Raw genomic sequence first — 23,523 nt, forward strand, 5'->3', positions numbered from 1 at the left:
ACGAACATCCTACCCAAGATCCTTCCTGCTACTCCTAAAGCCCACCATCTTACACGAGATCCTGGTCCATACGTATAAAGCTCCCATTCCCAACCCCACGCCTGAGGGGTCTTATCCCTGCTCAACACCCCGTGCATGACCTGCCCAATCCACCAACCCGGCACTTCCTACTCCAATTCTGTCACAGGACTATAATACTTTTGATATCAATGTAGCAAAAAATATATACTTAAATACATTTATAAAACATTTCTGGGCAGCAGTTCAAAAAGTTCAATCTTTGCACTGATAAACACAATTTTAAAAGAATACCTGCTACAAAATATAATACAAAATAATATACAGGGAAGAATGAGAAACGGAAAATGGAAAGGGTATAATGTGTATAAATCAGATATAATACAAATGGAACATATAAGACTGTAACGAAAATGAATGAATGGATAAATAATAAATAAATAAATGCACAAAAAGCTTAAAAAAATAACAAACCAGGTTTTCATATCCGGCCCTGTCTCTCACCAGGCGTTGTACCTGATTGCTCAGCTGATTGTTGAACGTTAAGGTAACATTGCCATTGGAACTGGGTACAAAGTTGACCAGAGGAGGTGGTCCAGCCTGCGCCGTCTGATGATGAGATGTCGTTGATGTACCATTATACCCATTGCGACGGCAAACTTCCATCATCTGAACGCTAGCTTTCACATTGTTGCAATGTGCATAGTCTACAAGATGTGCCAGTGTCACAAAAGCATGATTGAGTGCTTCACCAGGTGTGATGCGGCGCTCCTAAAATTTAAAAATCACAACTATGTGTTAGATAAAAATATTACAGAGGTTCATATGACTAAATTGAATTACATAATGTTTCTATATCTAACCATCAGTTTCCAAATTACAACTGTTCTGGCCAACTTTTTTTGTGTAAAATTTTGTCTACTATGACATAAATATTGCTACCTGGTCCATTGTCAGCATTCTTTTAAGAAGATCGATGAACTCCCTCCGATCAGCTTTCTCAGCAAGGAGTTCTCCACCTTCCAAGTCTGTAGGAACATTTACTTGACCAATGTCATCAAGGCAATTGAAAATGTATTTTCTTGCTTCCTTGGACTTTATTCCAGTCTCCGCTTCATGCTCTTCAGGAGTCTGCAAAAGAATAGGGTACATGCATACTTTGAAAACCTGCAACAATATATCTGAGGCATTGAAACTAGACTTTCACGATTCAGCAACACACTAATACTGAAGGTCACAAAAGATCAACGTATTTTGGACAACATGGAAAGAATAATGAAGAAATGAGGAATGACATACAAAATTATATGACATTTAGAAAAGAAATCTATTTTGTTTTAGTTCGCATATGCATTAATGAACAGCTGAGAAAAATGTGTTCAAAAAAGCAAGAGAATATAAATAAAAAAGCAATAATGGGAGAATAAACTCAAGTCCTCCTTTTTCTTACTGGGTCATTTCATATTAAGTGGTCCAGATATAAATAAATAAATTAGTGGCTCGAAAATCTCAGAAAAATTTGATGGTTGGTGGGTGAATTTCCTAATGTTTAGTGGACTCAAAAATACTTAATTTTTTTTTAATTTTATCATTTAGAAATGGTTGCAAATTTTTTAAAAAATCGCAATTTTTGAACAGCCATATTATTATTATTATTATTATTATTTTTTTTGCTATTACACTATATAGTATATTAATACTTTGTGTTCAAGTTATTAATATGTCTATGTTCCTCCAAGAACCAACGGAATAGAAGATAAAGAGGAGCCTCAAATGGTGAAGCGGAGGAAGGATAGGAGAAGGTAAACGAAGAAAGGCAAAATGGAACGAAAAACAGTGGAGAGAGAGTTCTCATGTCAGCTACTGAAAATGTGGAACAAATTCACAAAAACACCCTAAACAAGCTCTCTTGGGAAGGGGGAAAAAATAGCAAGAGGACAGATATGCAGCATGGAAGTGAAAAAGATGCTGCAAAGGCTGGAGCCCCATGATAGCCAATCACGAGCCCACCACATAGCGCTCTAATGTGTCTGATCCAGTAAGGTATGTGCACCTCTGACATGTTTTGTTATAATCTTGACACCGGATTTTTCATAATTGCTTTTATCTACATTATAGTTGAGATTCTATATGTTCATAACTAGATGACAGTGCACTACGTAGAGTGGCACAATGTTTGCTGTATGGAGATGGTATGTAATACACATATTTTTTTAAAAAAATTGTCATAATGAATTTCGAATTTTAATACTGTAAAAACTCTGTTGTAAAAATCTCTTTCAGATTTGAAGATGGTGATTAAAATTTGCCGAAAATAGGCAGTCCATATAATAATTACTGTGGACTCTCCTGCTGACATCAGTGAACCACAAAGTGAAAGGATTTTTGGCAGAAAACCAATACCAAAATATGTTCTCAATGACAGTAAGTTTATTCTCCTATTATCCATGCCTTACAGTGATTGACTGCTCCAGTATCAGCTTCCTTTTTACACATTTGACATCTTACAGCCACAATCTGAAGTCAACATTAAGCCCACTCCCTCTCCATCACACACCTAGTCAGTTAAGGTGATGTGTAAGTCAGTTTAACAATAGGAGAAACATAAGGGTGTACAATCTGCAAATGGTGTTTGCCTAATAACGCATTGTGGAATTCATAGCAGCAGCAGCAGCAGCAGCAGTAGTAGTAGTAGTAGGAGTGGTAGTGTACTAACCTTCAGTCGCCAAAACGGATACGTGCTGTCCATATCTCTATAAAAAAATTTTGTAGTTTTAGAGGCGTTATTCAACATATGCTCTGTAGGAAGGCCCTGAGTCTGACTGATGTATCTAATCTGATCATATTCTGAAGACCCTGGGTAAAGTGGCCATCCGAGAAAAAGTTCTGCAACAACACAGCCTAACGACCACATGTCAATTGCCTCACAAAAGGGCAAACCTGAAAAAGAAAACACCTAATTTTCATAATGTGGAAAGAATTTGATTCTTAATGTTTACCTAAACATTAACAGAGAAGTCAGACAACAGAGAATTCACCTCAGTAGAGAAAAAGACTCACCTAATATTATTTCTGGTGCTCGGTAATAGCGACTTTGCAGATAGGTATTGCAGACAGCCTTGCTTACATGAGACGCACTTCCAAAGTCTATTACCTTCACTCTATAAGGCTGCCTCACAGGATCAACCAGCATGATGTTCTCAGGTTTCAAATCAGCATGAATGAGACCAAGTTGCTGTAAGAACATGACAATGTTACTGACAGAAAATCTCTCTGCAAAGCCAAATGTTATTTTGTGCAGAAATTTGCTAGCAAAAAAAAAGCATTCTATTGATTTAGATAATACATTTTTATTGCTTGTGTTATCACTATCATGTAGCAATACAATTTCTGCCAGGAAAAGATGAATCTATTTTAGAGCAAATTGAAGTGCTACCACCAAATTATTATTAAAAAAAAGAAAACCATCTCTTATCCAAGCCTCATTGCACTGAATGTGTGTGTTACAATCAAAGTAAGAAATGTAAGAAACAACTAAATAGAACTACTTTTGTTTGGTGGCAAGCAACAAAAATGTAGAGCTGGGGATGTATGGAAAGACTACTTAACTTTGATTTTATCTGTAATGAACGTGAGTTTATGGTTGTGAAAGTCAATGTTACAATACTAGCTCAACCACCTACTTCATCATCATCATCATTTTGGACAGTTTCCAGCCTCTGGTCAGGTCTGTATGGAAGATAGGCCTCTCCATCATCTTGCCACCATCTCTCTGCCTTCACCTTGGTCCAGTCTTCTCCTTTCTTGTGGACGCATTCCTCTACTCCTTTCAGCCATCTGTGCCTTGGTCTTCCTCTTGGTCTCTCTCCTTCCAGTTTCATCTCGTGTATCCTCCTGGGTATCCTCTTCTCCTCCATTCTCTTAACGTGTCCATACTACCTCAGCCTTGATTTCTCTATCTCCTCCTGTAATGGTTCCACCTTCATTAACCCTCTGATCCTCTCATTTCTTAACCTGTCTATCTTTGTCGATCCAATACTGTTTCTCAAGAATTTCATCTCACTAGCCTGTACTTTGCTTTTCTCTCTTCCTTTCATAACCCAGGTTTCTGATGCATATGTCAGGATCAGGGCATAGTATGACCGGTATATAACCTTTTTACTGACTTCCCTGCCTCAAACCATTCTTCTGTTCAGTCCAAGCTCAGCTCTCTCCTCCCACCTTCACACAGCTCACACTTCCTTGGTACATTTCCCTTATCCTCCAAATAATCTGTTTTGCTACTCCTCTGTTCTCCAGGGCTTTCCACACTTTGCTTCTATGTACACTATCATACGCTTTTTCAATGTCCAGGAAGGTCATTAGTAGATCTAGCGTATTTACTCGAATCTAAGCCGCACTTTTTTTCCGGTTTTTGTAATCCAAAAAACCACCTGCGGCTTAGAATCGAGTGCAAAGTAAGCGGAAATTCTGAAAAATGTTGGTAGGTGCAGGCACAAAGATAAATACTGGCACCAAAACCTCTGCATCAGTAAAAAAAAGAAGAAGAAGAAGAAGAAGAAGAAGAAGAAAGGTGGATGACGAGCTTTTTCTCCTCCGCTCCGAGTTACGACCACTGCATTTTCATACATTATCCATCGAAGTAAATACAAATGCCGTATTGTTCATCTTCGAATGTTGCAGCGTTTCAATGCACTACGAAAATCTGACTGGCAAGACTGTTAGGGATGTTTGTCAATATGGCCAACTCTACGTTCTGAATCTTTTCCTACCTGTGAGAAGAGGTGGTTGCTAATAGGAACTTTTATGAATTGTGAATCACATGCAGTATTCTCTTCACCATAAGAATAATACAAATATAAACATTTTGCCACGTATTCTTTCATGTTTGCTGCTATCTCATTTAAATTCTGTCTGCCTACTAAACTACGAAACTAGAGTGAGACAACAACAAACGCTGAAAAATATACATATCATGTCATGCTTATAATCGTATTATTCTTATGCGTAATAGTGATACAGTCAGAAATGAAGCACGGCAATTGACTAGATTTTTAAATCTAAGATGACTCTTAATTTCTGTGCAGAATGTAATGTACTAAAGAGGCGCCTGCAAAGATTTTCAAACGGAGAAAAATTTTCGCTAAACTCTCATTCAGAACATCTTCTATCATGCGCAGCCTATTATTTGGTTCTTGTTGATCATTATCAAGGAAAGCAGCAGTGTTAGTAACAACAAATAGCAGTCTCTTGCATTGTTCCTCTCTCTCTCTCTCTCTCTCTCTCTCTCTCTCTCTCTCTCTCTCTCTCATATTCTGAAGGTTAACTATTCACCATTAGAACTGCTGTACAAGAACTTCTAAAAGTGACCAATATAAAGCATAAGCAACAGAAATAAAAATAAAATAATGTGGCTACTTCCCTTCCAGCAGTGTCTTTGTAAGATGCACATCCACATCCATCACTATTTTATCAGATGACGATGATGTGGATGTACAACTTGAGAATACATGGTTGCAAGGGAAGCAGCAGCATTATTTTATTTTCATTGCTCTTGTTTACGCTTTATATTGGTTGCTTTTAAAGTTTCTTGTACGGTAATACTGCTGATAAAGAAATGACCTTTGAAACACATAAATTTAAGTGTTTTTTACACTGTAAATAGGTGGCTGAGCCGAAATTTGAACATTAAGACTGCTTAAAATTGGGATCTGAGTGATCTTTCTCATCAAGACTCTGATTCAAGTGCATTTTAAGAATGAAATCTTCTAGCATGCATGCAACATAATGCAACAAAAGCTATGTAATGAAGAATGAAAAAAACTATATTCTCAAATAGTCTTCAATCACTCATCACACACGAATAATAAAATTACAGAGAAACCTAAATTTTTGAACTTATTGTCGAAGTCCCACTGTAATTTGTAAAGGTAAAATTGGCTAAAAGTACAGAGGTTATCATCACTTTTCATACAGCAATGCTATTGATCTAGGGAAACTAGATTAAAAGTGACAGAGGCAAGTCCATAATTTCACTATACAGAGAGGTCCAGAAAAATGTAGACACTCTTTGATAATCAGTACTAATGGAACAAAATGATATACCACTACAATTCTTGCATGGAGGCAAAGTTATTTTATGCATTCAAAGTGACCTCCATTAGCAGCTACACAATGTCGATGCCACTGAAGTGTACTGAACTACAGCTGTCAGTGTTGCCAGTGTGATAGCCACACAGGACGCCTTGATAGTTTCTCACAGCTCCTTCAGTGTTGCTGGCTTCTACAGATAACTTCATTTTTCAAGGTTCCCATAGGTAGAAGTCAAGAGGTGTGAGGTCTGTATACCATGGTGGGTACTCAACAGCTCCTCTTCGACTTATCCATTGCCCAGGTAGATTTTCATCAAGTAGGCTCTGATCTCTCTGCGGTAGTGAGGCGGAGTGCCATCTTGTTGTAGGTAAAATCTTTCATTTTCAAACACATCTCGGATGGTAGGTAAAGTCAACATTTGCAGCATATGAAGATACACCTCACCAGTTGGGGTACCTTCGAAGGAAACTTTTTGAGGTGATCTAGTAAAATGTTGCAACACAGCAGTGGTGGAAGCTGGACTTTATGTTTTTGGTTGGCCAGGCCTTTCCTTATGCACATCCTCAACACTACCATAGGCTTCAAATTTATCCCGAATACAATAAATTGTTGTATGTGTTGGTGGCTGAGCCCCGTACACATTATGGCACTGCCATTGTACCTCCATGTTTTTGTACTTCCAGTATCACTTCAATACAGCTTTGCACAGCTCAAACGACAATCTTAATTCATTCACTGCTGCACTGTCAACTGCTGGAAAGCATGCACCAAGATCTGATGAGCAAACAATGAAGTACACTACTGCACAAAATTGCAACGATATGTCATTTTGTTCCAAAGATGTTAACTATCAAAGAAAGTCTATATTTTCTGGACCCCTTTGTATATATTCAAGCCATTAAGCCTTTATCTCCTACACATGAAGTTACAACAGTCTTAACATAATTCTGTTAGGGCCATGTGGAATGTGCGTGACATCTTGAAGAGAATGTTATTTGAAGTTTTACAAGTGCATTAACAGAATTAAAGAAAAACAACAGTGACAGTTACTGTCCAGACAAAAGACAACTAAGGGCCAATTGTACAAAGCATCTGACTTTGAATATTTGACCTTGGATTAACACAGAAAATGACCTCATATCAAGTTGAACTCCGAAACCTGCATTGCATAAACACAAATCTCAGATTATGTTGAAATCAAGGAGTGTCGACTTCGATGAAAACGCAGAGATCAAAGTTATGTTCAAATGTAATAATCAGTTTACAATGTAGTGACATTACAAAACAACACTTTTTATTTTGAGCAAATACTAACCTAGATAATAAAAAAGCTGTTATTAAAACACAAATATACGACCACACCAGTCCCAAACTGCTGAAGCTCAAAATATATTTTTCAATCTGTAAGGTTATGTTAAGGTAACTATTAGCTATTTGTGTGACGAGTGCAGATAATAACTGATCTCATAACAATTCTTGGAGACTTCTCACAATTTACATGATTAATTTAATGCCATTTTGCAAGGGTGAGACAAATGTAAACCAGAATTTTGGTTTTATGTGGCCTTTTTGTAAACGGAGAGTGGTGTTTCTTTCATTTCTAGTGATTGTTCTATGTAGCTAGAATGCTGTCCAGCCATTCCTTTAGTCAGAATCGCAATGTCAGAGCAAGAGGTACCATCATCTGCTGCACCAATGCATTATATTCAAGAGACTCCCAACAAAGCAAGAAAAACCATCCAAAATTTTGAAAGACTTGCGGCACAGGGTCATCACTCTGAGAAAGACTCAAGTGTACACATGGAACAAAGTTTCTACGAGGACAAAAAACAGATGAGAATGCAGCTCACTGAAATTGTCTTGAGGCGAACATATGCATTGTTAGTCAGTTTATTTAAGATTATCACAAAATAAAGGTTTCTGAAATTGCTACAGAGACTGACGTAAGTTATGGTACTCCCCACATTATCACCAAGCAGCTGCCTAAACTCAACAAAAAATTCAAAAATTGTTCTGATCTACTCTAGTATATCCTCCCCAGTGCCCAGACTTATGGCCCTGCATTCTCCATTTGTTGGGCCACTACAGAAAGGAGCTGAAGGACATAGATATGACAACAATGGCATTGTCGAAGTGTTTGTGGGCAACTAGCTGCTGTCACAGCCATGTTAATTTTATGAAATCGAGATGAAGAAACTGACTATCCGCTGGGAAAAGTGTCTTTCTCTTTCAGTTGACTACACAGAAAAATAAGTTGGTTTGTATGGATTTTTCTGAAGCTTAAATAAATTTACAAAAAAATTCCAGTTTATATTTGATTCACCATTGTATAGACACTAAGCAGCACAATAAGAAAGGAAATTGTGAAACAATGGAAAATCCAGGATGGAAAGTAACAACATTATGAAAAAGATAGTTGTTACTCTCCATATAGCAGGGGACGAGTCACAGACAGGCTCAACAAAAACACTGTCACAAAATCAGCTTCAGGCCAACAAGGCATTTGTCGAAGAACACGAACACGAACACGAACACGAACACACACACACACACACACACACACACACACACACACACACACACACACACACGACCACAGAGTCTGGCAGCTGAAGCCAGACTAGGCAGGCCGTACATGATGGGAGAGGCAGCCAAATGGGGGCAAGGAGGAGGCTGTGGCAGGGAGGCGGAAGGTAAAGTGCTGCTAGTGGGAGCATGCAGAGATGAGGTGGAGAGAGGATAAGGCAACTAGGTACAGTGGGAAGGTTAGACGGAGAGCAGGGGAGAGAAAGGGATTAGCAGAAAAGGAGAGATATAAAAAGACTGGGTGTGTTGGTGGAATAGATGGCTGTGTGGCTGTGTAGTGCTGGAATGGAAACAGGCAAGGGGTTAGATGGGTAAGGATAATGACTAATGAAGGTTGAGGCCAGGAGGGTTATGGGAACATAGGATATATTGCAGGAAGAGTTCCCTCCTGTGCAGTTCTGAAAAGTTGGTGTTGGCAGGAAGGATCAAGGTGGCACAAATTATGAAGCAGTTATTGAAATAAAGAACGTCGTGTGGGGCGGAGCACACCGTGACAGGATGGTCCAGCTGTTTCTTGGCCACAGTTTGTCCGTGGACATTCATGCGGACAGACAGCGTGTTGGTTGCCATGCCCACACATAATTCAGCACAGTAGATCACATGACTCGTTTCACAGGTAGCCCTGTCTTTGATGGGATATGTGATCCTTCCCACCCCTCTCACAGTGGTAGTGCGCCAACCACCGAACCTACACCATGTTCTCATCCATCCCTATTCAAAACCCTGCTCTCAGACCCTTGCCTCATGGAACACATCCCTGAAATAGACCTAGATGCGAGACCTGCCACATAAGTCCTCCCACTGCCACCTAATCCAGTCCGGACACAAACATCACCTATCCAATCAATGGCAGGGCTACCTGTGAAAAGAGACATGTAATCTCCAAGCTAAGCTGCAACCACAGTATTGCATGACAACCAATAAGTTTTCTGTCCACATGAACAGTCACCAACAAACTGTGGCCAAGAAACAACTGGAGCACCCTGTTGCTGAGCACACTGCCCAACATGACATTCTTAATTTCAATGACTACTTCACAGCCTGTGCCATCTGCATCTTTTCCACCAACACCAGCTTTTCTGAACTGCGCAGGTGGGAACTCTCCCTGGAATATGGCCTATGTTCCAATAACCCTCTAGGCCTCAACATTCATTAGTCACTATCCTTACCCATCTAGCCCCTTCCCTGTTCCTATTCCAGCAACACATCCAGTCTTTTTAGTTCTCCCCTTTTCTACTATCTCTTCTCTCCCCCACCCTCCATCTAACCTCCCGACTGCACCTAGCTGCCCTACACTTTCTCCACTTTGACCCTGCATGCTCCTGCTAGCAGCACTTTACTGCCCCCATCCCTACCCTGCTACACCCCCCCCCCCCTCCTCCTCCCCCCCAGCCTCATCCTTACACCCACCCAGTTGCCTCTCTCAACAGGTGCTGCTGCGCATAGTCTAGCTTCAGCTGCCAGAGACTCTGGTCGTGTGTGTGTGTGTGTGTGTGTGTGTGTGTGTGTGTGTGTGTGTGGGGGGGGGGGGGGGGGGGGGGGGGGAGGCCTTATTGGCCAAAAGCTCATTTTGAACGACAGTCTTTTTGTAGTGCCTATATGCGACTCAGCATCTCCAACATATGGTGAGTAGTTATGTTGGTTTTGCCTGCAACCAATAACATCTGAACATCGCTTACCAATGTACTCTCTGGGCTCAAATAGCAGCAACTATGCAGTGAGTATTGATTTCTTAACTACTGAACATGCATTGATAAACAAAATATAAGCAAGTCATTTAGCTAGGTGTTATTTATCAGGCATTGATTACACAATTGTTTTGGTAGCCCAGAACGCGCATTCTGGTGACTCCAGGTACATTCCTTGATTTTTTTTTTCTTTTTACCCCTGATTTGATACTACTACATCTACTGTATTTGTCATACTACTTGCTCTGCTCTACTAGTCATATTCCGTTACCCACCAGGCCTCAACCTCCGCTAATTTCAAGTTGCCGCACCTCGTACCTCACCTGTAATTCAACAACATCTTTGCCTCTCTACTTCCGCCTCGACTGACATCTCTGCCCAACCTCTTTGCATTTACATGTCTGCCTGTGTCTGTATATCTTCGGATGGATGTGTGCGCGCGCGCGCATGTATACCTGTCCTTTTTTCCCCCCTAAGGTAAGTCTTTCCGTTCCCGGGATTGGAATGACTCCTTACCCTTTCCCTTAAAACCCACACCCTTTCGTCTTTTCCTCTCCTTCCTTCTTTCCTGATGAAGCTACCTTGGGTTGCGAAAGCTTGAAATTTGTTTGTGTGTTTTTTATTGTGTCTATCTACCAGCGCTTTCTCGTTTGGTAAGTCACAGCATCTTTGTTTTTTATATAAATTTTTCCCACGTGGAATGTTTCTTTCTATATATAAGGGGAAACAATAGGGAACAAAAGACAAAACAAAATGTAGGAGAAAGGGGGGGGGGGGGGGGGGGGGGGGGAAGACCTGGCTGGTGTGGGAGAGATTCTAGAAGTAAATTCAGGTACTAAAATCTGTATGGACAAACTACTTTCATGAAAAGACCAAGGACGGATGCAACCATGCGAGGGTCATCCACCAACGCCCTGAGGCAGTGAGTGGGAGGGCATATATTTAATGGGAAGGGCAGAAGGTGGGGGCGGTCCAGCAAAATACGTATGACCATGAAGGAGGTCTCACAATTACAAAAGGGGGGCGGTGGTAGTTCACTGCAAAGAAAAAACCATTGCTCAACCTGTACAGCTGATACAAAGACAGCAGAGGAGTGCAGACTACCGTCAGGAAAGGCGCAAAGAAAAATGCCACATGGCGAAAGTCCTCTTAATCCTACAAAGTTTATTACACATAGGGGTGGCCCCCTCACCACAAGTCAGCTACATATGAGTAAAAAGGAATTTGACATGAAGCCACAAATCCATCCCTGGAGGTATCAGAGAGGATAGGGGGGTAGATGGCTGCCCCCTGCAGACAGAAGATTGGGCCCAAAGGAAATCAACCGAACAAGCAGCAACTGTCAAGATCAGCTAGAAGGCTGTGGATGGCAGAGACCAAGGGGTGGAGGGTAAAACACTGGGCCACTGAAGGCCACTCATCAAGTCTGTACATAATAAAACTCAGGTGAGAGTCTACCATTAAATAAAGCAGAGTGTCCGCTAAATGGTCATCAATTCTGCAGTAAACACCCGACACATGGCAGGCAAGAGATGATGTTCTGTACCAACAGAAGACATGAAGTCATATCCCATGTGACTGGCTGATTTAAAGCCACTGCTGTAAAAAACAACAGCAACCTGAAACTCCCACGAGAGCAGATAGAACAAACAACGGCATGCCATCAGAGCAATGGAGGCTTTTGGATCCTGAGGGAGATCAATTCGAATTTGGGGCAGAGGAACTAACCAAGGGAGGCTGCTCAGAGGACAGGATAAAGTGGGAACATTGAAATCGTGATGAAGAGAAGCGAGGTGGAACCTAACTTGTAAACCAACCCGAGGGCAGGAAGTCGGCGGGCGATGTCGGAAGGTGCGAAAGAATAGAATTGGAAAGGTGAACAGGGAAAGAGTGGATAGCAAGCGCATAGGAAACCAGGAGCTCCGACTACCGATTCAAAAGAGGGGGAATCACAGCATCAACGAGAAGTCTATCGACAGGTTTTGTTTTGTTTTGTTTTAGGGCGCAAAAAATAACTGGAGTCATACGCACCCAAGTCAAAACTATAGAACACAAAGACAGAGAGGAGTTAAAAAATGACTATACGTCAGTCCCTACTGACATAATAGAAAACAGCTAAAAACAGGCACAAGGAAAAAGGGCTAAAAAGACACCATATGAAACGAAGGTCCAAAACTAAAAATTAAAAGGCCTTCGTCATATTGCTTCGGCGGATAAAAAGTAAAATGCGGTTGACAACCCACGCATTATTTGCTAAAACGGCCGATACAGCAGACGGAAAACCCAAGCGGGAACGTAAACGGTTAAAAAAATGGGCATTCCATCTGGAAGTGGCGGACAGTTAAAACTTGGGCACATTGTGTCCAAAGTGGTGGGGTAGTGCCACTTATCAAATGATGACAGCTAAAAAGGCAGTGCCCAATATGCAGCCTAGATAAAATGGCCTCCTCCCGGCGGGAGGGCCGAGAGGGGGTCGTCCAAGCCACTGGGAGGGGCTGAACAATCCTGAACTTATTCCCAAGAAGGGAGGACCACTGGTGATGCCAAAGGGACACCACCTCCTGACAGACGGCAACACAGAAATCATCAGAGGGAACATAGGAACACGCGGGCTGAGGTACGAGGGCTGCAGCCTTGGTAGCAGCATCAGCAGCCTCGTTTCCTGGCAGACCGACATGACCAGGAGTCCACAGAAGCATCACACTGGCTAAACCAAGAAAGACTAAGTGACAGTTTTCCTGGACCCGCTGCGCGAAGGGATGGGCAGTGTACAGTGCATGTAGACTTTGAAAGGCTCAGAGTGAGTGCGGCAAAGGACACAATTGAAAAGACTGTGTCGCCGGATGTACTCCGTGGCCTGATACAGGGAGAAGAGCTCAGCTGTAAATACTGAGCAGTACACTGGAAGCTGATATCGAAAGACACGTGTGCCAATGATGAAGGCACACCCAACCCCATGGTCAGTCCTAGAGCGATCAGTGTATACAAAGGTATTATCATGAAGTTGCTTGGGACTGAGGCTGGAGTAGTGTCCTTAGGAAGCGAATGAAGGCCAAAAATAACACAGGCTACTTTGTGAAGCCAAGGTGGTGAGGGGTTCACACCCACTGAGAAAGTTGAAAGTAGTGTGAAGTTAAGCCGCCATAGCAAGTTCCAAAAGCAGACTCCAGGAGGTAACAGAGAAGAGGGACATGCCCCATACTGGCACTCAAAGGAATTATCGAATACGGCGGCATAGGATAAGTGGCCACGCATGGCAGACAAATGGCATGCATACCTGCTGAGGAGAAAGTCATGGTGGTATGACAGTGGTAGTTCAGCAGCTTCAGCATACAGACTCTCAACCGGGCTAGTGTAAAAGGCGCCCTTGGCCAAACGGCTGCCACGATAGTGCTGAGACGACATAAGAGGAATGGACGTGCAGACGTATAAACAAAGCAATCATAGTGGAGTTTCGAATAGACAAGGGGCCGGTAAAAAAGGAGGAGGGCAGTTTGATTAGCACCCCAGGAAATACCATTGAAGACACGTAGGACACTGAGGAACCGAGTACAGCGGTCTGCCAGGTAAGACACATGGGAGGACCAAGAGAGTTCCCTATCAAGCATGAGCCCCAGGAATTTTATAGTTTCAACGAACAGAAGGGCAACAGGCCCAAGATGTAGAGATGGTGGAAGAAAAAATTTGTGCTGCCAGAAATTCGTACACACAGTTTTGTCAGCGGAAAAGCGAAAGCCGTTGTCGATGCTCCAGGAGTAAAGATGATCAAGGCAGCGCTGAAGATGCCGCTTAGTAATACAGGTCTGCGGGGAACTGCAATAGATGGCAAAATTGTCAACAAAAACGGAACCGGAGATGTCCAACGGGAAACAGGTCATTATAGTGTTAATAGCAATAGCAAAGAGGGCAACGCTCAGGACGGAATCCTGAGGCACACCATTTTAAGGACTAAAGGTGTCCAACAAGGCAGAATCCACACGCACCTCGAAAACTTAGTCTTTTAAAAATGCCTGGAGGAAACAGGGCAGGCGCCTGCGGAAGCCTCACATGTAAAGAGTACAGAGGATTTCAGTTCTCCAGCAGTTGTTGTAGGCCTTCACCAAATCGAAAAATACAGCCACAGTCTGGGATTACCGCAGGAAACCATTCATGATGCTGGTGGACAAAGTAACGAGATGGTAGATGGTCTACTGCAGAACACTGAGCTTGATATTCATACTGTGCATTCATCAGTAAATTGTGAGACTCTAGCCACCACACCAGCCGGGCATGAATCACACGTTCCATCACTTTGCAAATGCAGCTGGTAAGAGAGATGGGGTTTTGTCCTTACCAGGCTTAGGTATGGGTATGACGGTGGCTTTACATCAGCATCCGGGAAGGAAATTTGCCCTCTGCCCAGCTGCGGTTGTATGTGTTAAGCAGAAAGCACTTGCCTGCAGAGAAAGGTGCTGCAACATCTGAATGTGGACAGCGTCTGGCCCTGGGGTGGAGGATCGGGATGAAGCGAGAGCATGAGCTAGCTCTGTCATAGTAAAGGTAGCATTGTAGCACTCACGATTCAGGGAATTGAAGGGTATTACCCAAGCCTCCTCCACTCGTTTCCGATGGAGGAAGGCAGGGTGATAGTGGGAAGAGCTCGAAACTTCAGCAAAATGGCAGCCCAAGGTATTGGAGATATCAATAGAGTCCACAATGACATCATCAGCTACCGTCAGGCCGAAAATTGGGGAATGGATCTTGGTCCCACAGAGCCGTCGGAAGTTGGCCCACACAACTGAAGAAGGTGTGGAACTGTTAAAAGAACTAATGGATGAAATCCAACTAGCTTTTTTGCTGTCCCAAAAAATGTGACGACACTTTGCATGCATCTGTTTAGAATGAATGCAGTTTGACATCTTAGGATGGCAGTTAAAAACGTGGGGAACATGTCTCCGTGCACAAATTGTGCCGTGACATGCCTCAGTGCCCCAAGGGACTGGGACATGACATGGTAAAGAGGAAGTGCGGGGAATGAAACGTTCTACAGCAGTAAGGACAATGTTTGTGGCATATTCCACCTGGTCAGCACAACTGAGGAAATCATGTTCTTTGAAGGTCGCCAGGGAGGAGTAAAGGTGCCAGTCAGCCTTAGGAAGCTGCCATTTAGGCGTGCAAGCGGATGGGGTAGGAGTCAGCGAACGGATAGCACACAGGAAATGGTTGCTCGAGTAGGTGTCAGAAAGAATGGACTACTCAAGACAAGGAGCAAGCTGGGCAGTGCACAAGAATAGGTCCAAATGGGAATAGGTATGTGAGGAGTCTGAAAGGAAAGTGGGTACTCCAGTGTTAAGGCAGAAGAGATTAAGTTGGTTAAGAAGGTCTACCAAGAGGGCACCCTGTGACAGGTCCTGGGAGAACCCCAACGGGGATGATGCACATTAAAGTCACCGAGTAGCAAAAATGAGGAAGGTAGCTGCCCATTAAGCTGAAGGAAGTCTGCCCTGGTGACAGCAAATGATGGAGAGACACAAATGGTACAGAGGGAGAAAGTCAGGTGGGGAAGGAAAAGGCAATCTGCAACAGCTTGAAGATTGGTAGAAAGGGAGATGGGTTGACTACAAATGTCATCCCGTGTAAGCAGCGTGACACCCCCATGAGATGGAACGCCAACCTCAGGGGGAAGGTCAAAATGAATCGGGTAAGAAATAGGAACGCTCAAAGCGGTCATGAGTGCACATTTCGTTTCCTGAAGGCAGAATATAAAGGGACGCTGCAATGCTAAAAGCAGCCGTAAATCCTCTCTGTGGGACCATGAACCACAAACATTCGATTGGAGGAGAGCCACGGTTAGGAAGAGATGTAAGGGTGTCACCTCGGCGGCCAAGTGACAGGCGGGGAAGAGTCGCTATACAGGGCACAGAAGCATGAGGATCCTGCTCCATGGGGTCCGCAGAAGCATCAGCTTGCTTGTGCAGTCACTCTGTGGAGTCCAATGCTGAAAAACTGTTATTGGTGCCACACTGGTGACACGGTAACTGGAGGGGTTAAGGTATCACAGGGCAACACCATCAAAGAGGATCTTTGAGTTTGTGAAGGATAACACCATTTGCCTTTGGTGGACTTCTTCAAGCCTTTCTCGTTAGAGGAAGAGACAGATGTCGTTTGGCTGGAGGGACGGAGGAAGTCTTCACGGGAGTACTCCTTCTGTCCTTTCCAGCGTACCAGTTGTGTAGATGGTGGCTTCGCCCCTTGAGGCAAGAGTTTGACAGTTTGTTGCACAGCTGGAAGGGGCGGATGGCGATGCTACCTTGACACTGGGCGATTTCACAACCTCAGAGCTGAATTCGAGGTCACATGTCTGCATGTCCATGTCCTTCATAGAGCAAGGGCAACAAGAACAGAACTATAGGCACCAGATGGGAGAACGCAGGGTTGGCGACTAGCCAGTAACTTGTGAGCGACTGGGTAAGGCACTTTTTCCTTTACCCAGATCTCTTGAACAGCCCGCTCATCAAGATACATGGGGCAATCCCGAGACGAGACAGCATGGCTGCCATTGCAATTGATACAGCAGGGAGGAGGAGGTGGACAATCACCCTTGTGCGCATACCTACCACAGGTGACAACATTTGGCTGGGTATTGATAGGACATTCTAGTGTGGCTGAAATGATGACACAGGTAAGCAGCGCATCAGGTTCGGAACATATGGCCTGACTGTGACAATTTTATAGCCTGCTTTGAGCTTGGGCGGAAGCACCACTCTATCAAAGGTGAGAAAGAGAGTGCAGGTGGGCACTAAGGACGAATCTACCTTTTTCATTACACGATGGATGGCAATGACATCCTGATCGGAGAGGTAAGATTGAATTTCGGCCTCTGTTAGACCATCGAGCAGTCTGGTGTAAATTACACCACAGGAAGAATTCTAAGTTCTATGGGCCTCGACACGAACAGGGTAACTGAGCAGAAGCGAGGCAGCAAGCAGCTGTTGCGCTCTGAATCAGAAGTGGTCTCCAAAAGCAAAGTGCCATTCTGTAAACAAGAGCAGGATTTCACAGGGCCGGCAACTGCCTCAACACCTTCCTGAATAATAAATGGATTTACCATGGCGAAGGACTGACCATCTGGTGAAGGACACATTTCTAGTACTCCCGGTTAATTGTTTGTGGTCCAGGCGTAAATTCATAATGCACAATACCACTAGAATCGAAAAAAATCACCAACATTGTCTTCACCTTTGACCAACTTTGCCATGCTTTTTTCGGTCTTGGCGAACCTGGATCCTCCACTGCAAGGACTGCACTTTGGTTTCAGGATCATATCCATACACCCACAATTCGTCACCTGTAATTACCCTATTTAACAAATCTAGGTCATTTTTAGTCCGATTAATCAGATCTTGGAACACTTCAAGTCGGTATTGTCTCTGGTCACTTGACAACACTTTTGGAATGAATTTTGCGGGCACTCGACACATGTTCAAATCTTCAGTTAAAATTGACTGAATTGCATAGAAACTTAAAATTAAGTTCATCAGCCATCTCCCTAATTGTAAGTCTACGATCAGAGCACACTAAGTCGTGAACTTTCACAACATTTTTATTTGTTTTTGAGGTGGAAGGACAATCGGACCATGGTTCGTCTTCAAATGATTTGCAGCCATTTTAAATCTGTTGAACCAGACAAAAACATTTGACTGACTTATACAATTATCTCCAAATGCTGTTTTTAATAGTTCATAAGTGTCAGAAGCCGATTTCCCGGATTTAAAACAAAATTTCACACAAACTCGTTGCTCTGTTTTTTATGTCCTCTTTCACGCAGACAGAATCTGGCAACAAGCCCTAACAGACCCGAACTCAACCAGCTGCCACAACGAGGTGAATAAAGGAAACACAGTTTCCTGTCAGAGGGCGTTCAAGGACAAGACAATGACTCGCTCCCCATCCTCTGTGTACCTGCCCGCCAAACCAATAAGCCGTAGTGGATCCATTCTTAGAATCTTGCATAAGCAATTTTCACACCTCGTACAAGCAATCTCAGACACTAAACTTAATAAGACCATATTAAAATGCATACAAAGCACCTCCTATGACTTCAGGATGAAACAATGTCTATGAAGAAAATATAGAACCAACAGAAAATGAAACTAACAGGAGTCACAATGCAATGACTGCAGAATTTACTAATGATGTATTTCCATAGGAACAGTTACGCCTTTTGCTTATTGCCCACAGTAATTTATCAGGTTTTTTTCCATTTTATTGTATCCTTATGTTGACCCAATATGATTTGAAGCAACAAATCTTTTCTGCAAGGAGAAAATTTTGAAGATCACCGCTTTTTCTCTTCCTCTTCCTCCACCTTTATAACATGATTAAGCGAGGTGGCGCAGTGGTTAGCACACTGGACTCGCATTTGGGAGGACAACGGTTCAAACCCGTGCCCAGCCATTCTGATTTAGGTCTTCTGAGATTTCCCTAAATCACTTCAGGAGAATGTCAGAATGTTTCATTGGAAAGGGCTTGGCGAACATCCTTCCCTAATGCGATGGGATTTATGACTTCACTGTTTGGTCGCCACCCCCACAAATCAACCAACCAACAAACTTTGTAACATAACATCTTCAATAACAGATACTGTGAATCTGCAATGAACAACCACTGTCTGTGTTCAGAGTGCAATAAGCATGTAGGTAGCTTTGCTTTGCATTTAAGTGTTTAAGGATGCCAAAGAGGTAAAGTCATCACTCTCCTATTCACCCACCCATGACAGAAGCAGTGTACCCAATCTGTCTAGATATAGAAAAAATTCTGGGTGCAAGTGCGAGAAAGTGTTCAAAATGTTTGCATACCATGCATCCAAATCGGAATATGGGAACCAGCCAGGTATTCACCTAGTGAGCATGTGGGAAACCACATCAACACTGGCACAGTGACCCCTTGTTGTTAATACACCAGGTAGATTCTAACTGCAGCAAGCAAACCACCCCATCCCGGAAGCGGTCGTGTTAACATGCACACTACCAGGTCAGGTGTTGACAGCCAATTTTAGTGACGTTGCCAAGTAGGTTTCTTGCTAATTTAAATGAACATTGGATCTCCTACACTGGATCCAAGTTTAGTGTTATACAATAGGAAGAGCCCTGAACAGAGTTCAATTTCTTAAGTAACGTCAAATTTTACCTCCAGTCAGCGATGTTTATACAATCAACCCTAAAAAATCAGAACTGACTGTAGTCAAGTGTCCTGGATCAGAAGAGTGTGAACTGTTTTTCTTGTAAGCCCAAGGGACATTGGTATACTACCGATATGCCTCGTTACACCTTCATGTCCAACAAAATTTCAGTGCCTGGTGGAAGGTAGGAGACGAGGTACTAGCAGAAGTAAAGCTGTGAGGATGGGGCATGAGTTGTGCTTGGGTAGCTCAGTTGGTAGAGCACTTGCCCGCGAAAGGCAAAGATCCCAAGTTCGAGTCTCGGGCCAGCACACAGCTTTAATCTGCCAGGAAGTTTCAAAATTTCAGAGAACACTGAACAACACAGGGTCTCTGGACGGCAAATCAGGTGGGCCAGTCATCTGGTCAATTTATGGCCAAGTTGCGCAAGCTCATAACCACTTCTATTCACCGACTGACATGCCCCTTTACATGGCCGACTGAAGTACTGGTGACGACTCAGCACAGCATCTATTCGTTGGACTAATTGTCTTACGACTGGGACTGCTTAAGATCCGAGTATAGAAATGTCTGCCTACCACTATTACTATTTAGTTCAGTAGACTACGATACTATCTGGCTACAATTCATAGGATCAGTAAATTTTATGAACTCTGTGTCATTTATTGCGTGTGTAAGAGTATTCAAAGAAATGACATGTTTTAGTCAGCAGCAACACAATGCTTTGAATCCTTCTACATGAAAACAGCAAAGACTGTCGTGATTGACAAGGAGGAGGAACAGTGTCAATTGTTAATTGTATCCAATATTTGAAAATGGTTTTTCATGATAAAAATTAATCAAACAACATACAAAAACCGTGAACTAACATGGCCTACATTAGCTAGAATGAAAGCTGTGTCAGGTATCTTCTAAAGATCTGCGTGTGTGTGTAAGTAAAACTTTGGAAAGGACCCAAGAGGAAAATTTAAAACATTTAAATCTTGATGAAAAGATTGCCTGTACTAGTACAGTGTGAATTTTGTATGGGAAATTTAAGGTGGTTTGGTGAAGAGTCCACCTGTGTGAAGTGAAATAAAATGAAGTGCAAGATTTGAGAATACTCTATGGTGGTCAGTGTGGCAAAATGTCCAATAATAGTAACATGTTAGACCACTAATACTGAGAGTATGGACATAGAATTGCACTGAAGAACACTTGCTAATGTGTGCCATGTGCTCACGTTATGACAGGTACATACAATATTACCTGCACGACATACCAGAGCAAGTTTTACAGTATGACAATCCCAATAAATTAAACTATGCTTTTCAAACTTGTCACTTTTTAACATCGTCTATAACTTACCTTCAATTTCAAAAGCGCTGTTAATACTTGTTGAAGTATTGGTCGAATGTATTTGAGAGGCAAAGGGCTGAATTTATTCTGTTTCAGGAAATCATATAAATTCTGCTCAAGCATCTCAAATACCAAGCATGTATGGTTTTTGTGCTGGAAGCACTCAAAGGCTCTGACAAAATTGAATTCGTCTGCATTTTCTTGGCTAAGGCGAGAGAGAATGCTGACCTGTAAAGACATTCAATCATAGTGAGCTCTGGTAAGTAAAAAGCAAAATATTTAATATGTCTATTTCAACATATGGACATAAGTCCTTTCAAACTTACTTCAATTTGACCCTGCCGAGCATATGATGGATGATTCTTGAGTATTTTAATGGCAACAATTTCATTTGTGCCTTTCTTCCAGCACTTAACTACCTGTAAACATTCATAAAAATGGCTGCATGAAAAAACTTTTAACATTACTAAAATGAAGTCAAAAACAGAGGAGTCAGAGAGACTGACAACAGTATTTTAGTATAAAGTATCTGGAAACTTCCAAGTGTCCAACTCAAAAATCTACTTCGATGTCTGTTACCAACAGTGATAAAATTGTAAATGAATACAAGTTAAAGGATGAAAAAGTAGCGGACGAGAGACTAAATCAGTGAAGATGCAGAGTCAAGAAGCATATTCAGATCAAACAATCAGTTGTAGGCAACAATTACATAACACAAAAGACTGAAATTCTAACTATCTGATGAGTGAATCTATGGCTTAATTTATCCCTCTCTGACAATTGTCTCATAAGCTACTATCTTCCTTCCCTTCACAACCACACCTGTAATTTTTTTTCTACTTAACAAAAAAGCCGCTGTGAAATACAGCAAAGGAAATTTCAGTTCAAGCATCAACACCTGTTAATAAACACTAAATAAGAAGATGTGAAAATAACTTCCGCATTTATTTTCTCCTCGACTGACAATTTCACCACTAAAACTGTTACAAAAATGGTTTTTAGTGTTTCATAATTTCTGAAACGCAATTGCTGTCTGACTGTCAGATTTTAATTTTTTAGAATACTGTGTAAAGGAAAGCTTACAGTCACTAACCCACAATACCAATGACTATGGAAAAATACAAGAAACTTTAAAATTTGTCCACATAACAATGAAAATAATCAATTATTGATAATATAATGTAAATGGAAAAAAAAAAAAATCTACTCACGAAGCGGCAGCAGGTGAACACTTACCTTCTCATCCCAACCGGTAAGCCTCTCATGACTTGTGCTCTGGGTGACTATTCTAAACTGTACCCCTTTCCCTAAACCTCTCCAGGCCTTTTCCTTCATCCCTCTTCCTTCCCCTTCAACTCTTCTGCCAGAAGAAAGAGCCACTGGCTCCGAAAGCTTGTTAATCCTTTTGTATGTGTGTGCTGCTGCCACTAGGTGAGTAATTTTTTTTATATATCCATTTATATTATGTTAAAAATCTGTCAATTTTTTTAAAATTTATCTCACCTACCACTCACACACGATATCATTACCTGTTTTGACATCTTAGCATGTCATCATCAAATGATTTGAGTACACAGAAAATACAAATTAACAGCTTAACAGCTATCATGGCCAGTTCAGCGGTGCTTAGTACGTAACACATTCAAATCATATGGTGATGATTAGCTAAGAAGTCAAAACCAGTAATAATAACATGTGTGTGCCTGGAGCCTCAAATATTAATACACACATTTCTTTTACAAAACAGTCAATGTATTCCCCTAATGCAATAACTCTAGTCAGTGAGAAAATTTTTCATTCAACACACACATTATTTTGCCCATTATTTACTGTACCTTAAAGAAACACTTTATACACAGTTTCACCAACAGCATCACATAATGTGGTCAAGAGCCTCTGGCACGATATATAGCAAACACAAATTTTTTTCATTGTTGTGGAGAGGGGGGGGGGGGGGGGGTGTCTTCTTCACAGCAGTTAGACCTCTGAGAAATATGGTCCTCATAACCACAGAATTACATCATGTATGAATGGTAGCAAGGGGGGGGGGGGGGAGATAACAATCACTTGGTATTTCATAACAGATATCTCTACAATTTTAATCATGAAATTCATAGTACACTTGTTCCATCACTCTTTGGTATGTAAAAAATCAATTCTGCTAGTTTAGACAAATGATTAAGTACTGTTCTTTTATCTTTTATGTTAATGAATGTGCTGTCAGTCAAAGCTGTTCAAGGCACTTTTCTTACACTGATGTTGAAACCAGCAAGTGCATATTATTCTTCTCCCTCTCACCGCATTTCTACGAATACTCCACAAAAGTGCCAAATTATTTTGTTCTTAAATTTTATTACAAGGACCTTAACCCTTGCATATATAACCACCTGTCCTTTGTTTGAAGCCACTGTTTTTTGAGGAAGGTAACATGTACTTTCTCAACTTCTATACATTACTTATGATATGTTGCTTTATTTATTAATTTGTGTTGTTTTACCCAAAAAACGAGAAAGAGGCAGAAAAAAATGTCTCTTTGCCAATCAATATTCCTTTACAGAGTAGTATATTTTTAAGAGATATTAGGGTATGCTTGGATTATAAATGACTTGACATGATCGTAGTTTCATTCACGTAACAGCA

The 23,523-nt window shown here is 41.9% G+C and overlaps 1 protein-coding gene across 5 annotated transcripts in view; it reads right to left on the reverse strand.

The window, feature by feature from the left end:
* Positions 1-23,523, reverse strand: part of LOC124622562 (homeodomain-interacting protein kinase 2-like) — a 210,431-nt gene that overhangs the window by 127,299 nt on the left and 59,609 nt on the right. For 4 of the 5 annotated variants that reach the window (XM_047148306.1, XM_047148305.1, XM_047148303.1 and 1 more), the window contains exons 5-10: positions 21,210-21,302; positions 20,893-21,111; positions 3,079-3,253; positions 2,735-2,958; positions 958-1,149; positions 493-789 (exon numbers count right to left, since the gene is read on the reverse strand). In XM_047148306.1, coding sequence (XP_047004262.1) covers positions 493-789; positions 958-1,149; positions 2,735-2,958; positions 3,079-3,253; positions 20,893-21,111; positions 21,210-21,302 — 1,200 coding nt within the window. The remainder of the gene's footprint in view (positions 1-492; positions 790-957; positions 1,150-2,734; positions 2,959-3,078; positions 3,254-20,892; positions 21,112-21,209; positions 21,303-23,523) is intronic. The other variant, XM_047148304.1, reaches the window with a different exon arrangement.

The sequence above is a fragment of the Schistocerca americana genome, chromosome 7 (genome assembly GCF_021461395.2).
Source record: "Schistocerca americana isolate TAMUIC-IGC-003095 chromosome 7, iqSchAmer2.1, whole genome shotgun sequence".
NCBI classification, from domain to species: domain Eukaryota; kingdom Metazoa; phylum Arthropoda; class Insecta; order Orthoptera; family Acrididae; genus Schistocerca; species Schistocerca americana.